This window comes from Aaosphaeria arxii, assembly GCF_010015735.1.
Source record: "Aaosphaeria arxii CBS 175.79 unplaced genomic scaffold BU24scaffold_20, whole genome shotgun sequence".
NCBI classification, from domain to species: domain Eukaryota; kingdom Fungi; phylum Ascomycota; class Dothideomycetes; order Pleosporales; genus Aaosphaeria; species Aaosphaeria arxii.
In genome coordinates this window covers 95,427-99,255 of record NW_022983493.1, presented here as the reverse complement: position 1 = coordinate 99,255, position 3,829 = coordinate 95,427, and the positions used below count along the sequence as shown (strand labels likewise).

General features: G+C 48.9%; 1 protein-coding gene across 1 annotated transcript; it reads right to left on the bottom strand.

Annotated features, from left to right (window-relative positions):
* Positions 1-652: 652 nt before the first annotated feature.
* On the bottom strand, positions 653-3,268 carry BU24DRAFT_469047 (uncharacterized protein; the record flags this gene model as incomplete). The annotated part of the gene is made up of 5 exons (XM_033532576.1): positions 653-1,689; positions 1,743-2,101; positions 2,155-2,465; positions 2,524-2,743; positions 2,802-3,268. 5 exons carry the CDS (start codon positions 3,266-3,268, stop codon positions 653-655), a joined length of 2,394 nt encoding a protein of 797 aa, XP_033376701.1.
* Between the last annotated feature and the right edge of the window lie 561 nt (positions 3,269-3,829).

The following is a 3,829-nucleotide window of genomic DNA, read 5'->3' as shown; positions in this document are numbered from 1 at the left end:
CAACCTGCTAAAATAAACAACCTGCTAAAATAAACAACCTGCTAAAATAAACAACCTGCTAGAATAAACGTACTATTAAAATAAATGCCCTGCTACAATAAACGTCCTGCTTAAATAAACGTTTTGCTAGAATAAACGTCCTGCTAGCATAAACGTCCTGCTAGCATAAACGTCCTGCTAGAATAAACGTTCTGAGCTGGACCTGCACCTCTTTCAGCGGTCCACCGTCGAGGACCACGTATCTTCGATCGTCGAACAATTATACAATGAACGAACATTGCGGCGAAAATTCAGTCTTCGAGGCTCAGTCAACCATTTTTGTAATAAATCCTGGAAAACCCAACTCTTGCAGGACAATACTAGCCTCAATAGACTCTTTAGGAAGAATTCCAGGGTTTTCGTAGGATGGTCATCCTTGAGACTTCCATGTAGAAATTTCATGAAAAATCTAGCCCCTGCTTCTCCTCATGATGTCAGAAACCATGCAACCCCCTGTGATCTAAACTTGCCCTATGAAAGACCATCGGTTAGTAGCTGCTTTGTCGAGCTTCCGTACATATCACTACTTCGCGGTGTACTCGATAAGCGCATGCCTCTTGAACTGAATTATACAATCTCATTCTCTGATCTACGTAGCTAGCCTCTGCGCGCCTTAATGAGATACTTGGTGTACCTCTAATGAATGCCTCTTGAAATGCATCTTGCCATTCAGCTTGCAGGAACAACTGGGATGGCGACATGTGAACTCTCCCTGGAATTCAGGATTTCGAAAGTGGGTGTCCACGTGTTTGTTAAGCACATCTTTTCGCGGCCAGGGCTTTGTTCGTTGTTCGTAGGAAAGTCGCTCGTTGCCTATACAGAAGAGGCATATCGGGTATGGGGATACCATAGGGTAGAGTTGTCGAGCCTGAACCTCTTCGCACTCAGATAGGTCAGGCTCTTGCGTTACCTCACCGCTCTGACATGGTAGACCTCTGTTCAAGCGGCCAATCTCCCTACATTTCTGTGGATTCGCTTCGCCGCTTGCAGATACCACAAATTCTACCCGCTTTCGTTTCAGCGTTACAGGCCGACGCATCTCCTGCCGCTTGCATAGTCGAGCAAAGTTGGTAATAAATCTGACGCGGGCCTTCTCGTTTTCAAATGGCTTAAAGAGCATGTGTGCAATCACCGCCCGCTCTCGAAGCTCGAAACTGACGGCTGGTTTGGTAAGGAGATCAGTCGTAGGCTTTCCATCAAGCTGCCTAGCTATCTCGACCGAGTCGATCGAGGTGTGAAATTCGCGGATCGCCTTTTCTAGTCGTTTCCGGCAAAGACCCTGGTTGGTGCTGTTCAACTTCCGAACTGTCTCCTGATACTTCTTGTAGATACTAGTTGTTTTGCCCTTACTAAGAGGGTAGAACCCTTTCTCGTAAAGTTCGTTCTTATAGTTATCTCGCTGTTCTCGAAGGGCTACAAGCTTGGGGTTGTTCCGCACCTCCTCCTTTTGATTCTCGTCAAGCTCCACAGGCGCTCGTTGATCTCGCGTCAAGCCCATTCTCGCGACGGACTGGATGAGGAGGTCTTCTGTGGGGGTTCCGAAATAGACCGCTTGAAAGTCGCGTGCGATATGGGTTGGCGTATAATACTTCTCGTATGTGCTGCCGAGATGGCCCATGGTCTGGTTTCGTTCCGATTCTGTGAAAGCTTCTGATAGGCTCCATTAGTCTTGCCCAAAAGGGATGCGCGTCAATAGGACGTACCGTTGATATTCTTTCCAGAGGCTCGCCGCAGCTGGTACAGCTCGAGCGATTGTTCAAAGCCCGCAACACGTCCCAAGCGTACGAATAAGTCGCGGTATTTCGCATAGGGAAAGCTTTTGTCCTCAAGTATATGAGCGCCCTCGGCTGTGTGCTCGACGTCGCAGAAGAATGGTTTCTTAAGCATATCATGCTTCCATCTTATACGCAGGGCGTTACGTTCCTCTGGTATCACGAGGTCAAATATCTGTTGGATGCTTGTGAAGCCGTCCTTGAATGCATTCCGGCCATCCCCGATCCCAAGGATATGCGAAACGACACAGAAGGCTGGGAGCCCCTCCAAACGAAACGTGAACTTCTTCCTATAGGAGTTGGTCAGTGACAAGAAAGCAGGTGCCTTAAGAGCATAACGCACGGTGTTCCCTCCTTATCCTTGTTCTTGACATGCTCTAAATTCACGTTGGCCACAAGAGTGCTCCGGCTAGGATCTTCGACACAGCGAACCTTCAAGAGCTCGATGTCCTTGAACTGCAATTGGACGATGGCTCCAGGTCTTGTAGCAGTGGCTGCGCTAATAATGAGCAGAAGCGAGAGCTGGTCTCGGATAAATCCAGGGAGGGCTTTAGTATCGTCAACCCAAAGGGCATGTAGGATGGCATAGAGGTCCTGGACGAACATTGCAAACTTTTCTTTCTTCGACTTATCTAAGTGGAGGTTGGGCATCCACTAGTATAGCCGTCAATGGAGCGTCAGGTGGGAGTACAACGGGCCGGAGGAATCGTACGTTACAGATATCACTTAGGACATCGTTGTCCATTTCATGGTCTGTGAGGTCGCGGTAGTACATGCTGATTCGTTTCCAGTACGACTTCATTGTGCTCTCTTTGTTGATTCGAGAATGTTTCTTCCGCCACCAGAGGTATGATTTGAACACTGCTGGGTCGCATGCCCGTAGCTGCTCCTCTGGGGACATGTTTGTCTTTCGCTGGATCTTGGAGCAGTACCTATGACGCAGCTGTTAAGTGACGACTAGAGGAATAGGTGATAGCTCTATGGTCTCACCTCTGCCAGAAATCGCTTTCCCTCTTCCAGAGTTCTATCGTTCGAGGTTCGTGTCGAGGTTTCGCTGGACCCTGCGTTCTGTGGTATTCAATATTCCGCACTATCCTTTCCGCTTCGGAGTCTGATCCCTCGTCCGACCCTTGCTCCGAATCAAGCTCGAAATCTCCACTATATGCTTGCTCTGCATCTTGGATGTTAGGGTCTGTGTCAGTATCTGAGTATGAATCGGACTGTGAACCTGAATCGTCGGAATCTGAGTCAGGATCTGAGCAAGAGTCAGAGTCCACCTCAAAACTCGAATGAGAATCTGTGGAGGGACTTGCGGCGTACGTGTCGATTTCTCGATTAAGGGCGACCTTTGACGTCGTAATGGTACAAGAGGACCTCCGCTTCCTTATCTTGTTTATAGGAACAGCTGTTCGGGTAGCTGTACCCTCATTGTTGCGTCGCTGCCTGCTTGGATGCATATGTCTAACTGACTCAGGAGACAGGTTTGAAGTGTGAGAGCTCGAGTGTGTACGCGTGGGATAGACAGGATGAAGTCTGTGAGAGGGCTAGGAACTGAGAGGCAGAGAGTGAGCAGGCCGCTCCTTAAATATGCGCTGGCCGGTGGATAGTACCAAAGCCTGTGCCATTATCAGTAGGCGTGACAGCTGATACACCATCAGATTGTGGGAGTGAATGTCTACAACACATGACCCGACTGTTTCAGCAATCATGTCACTATGCATGGGTCTTTGCGATAGCTGATAGAAAACCCAGCACTGTCAGTAGACAGCTCGGTAGCTTAGTCTCTCCTCCAACCTCATGCCTCATCCACCCTATACCAACCCCCTGCTTGAGCACTTGACCGTGACAGTAGGCGGGTTGCAGTGACCCTTCCAGCAAGGACAAGGGTTAAAGCGCCGTGCAATGTAAGCGAGAGATACCCTACCACAAATCACTTAAAGCAGCGTCGTGGCAGGGGATAAGCGAGGTGGAAAGACAGTTAAAAGCAGCAGCAAAAGTCATCCTAAAACAGCTGCATT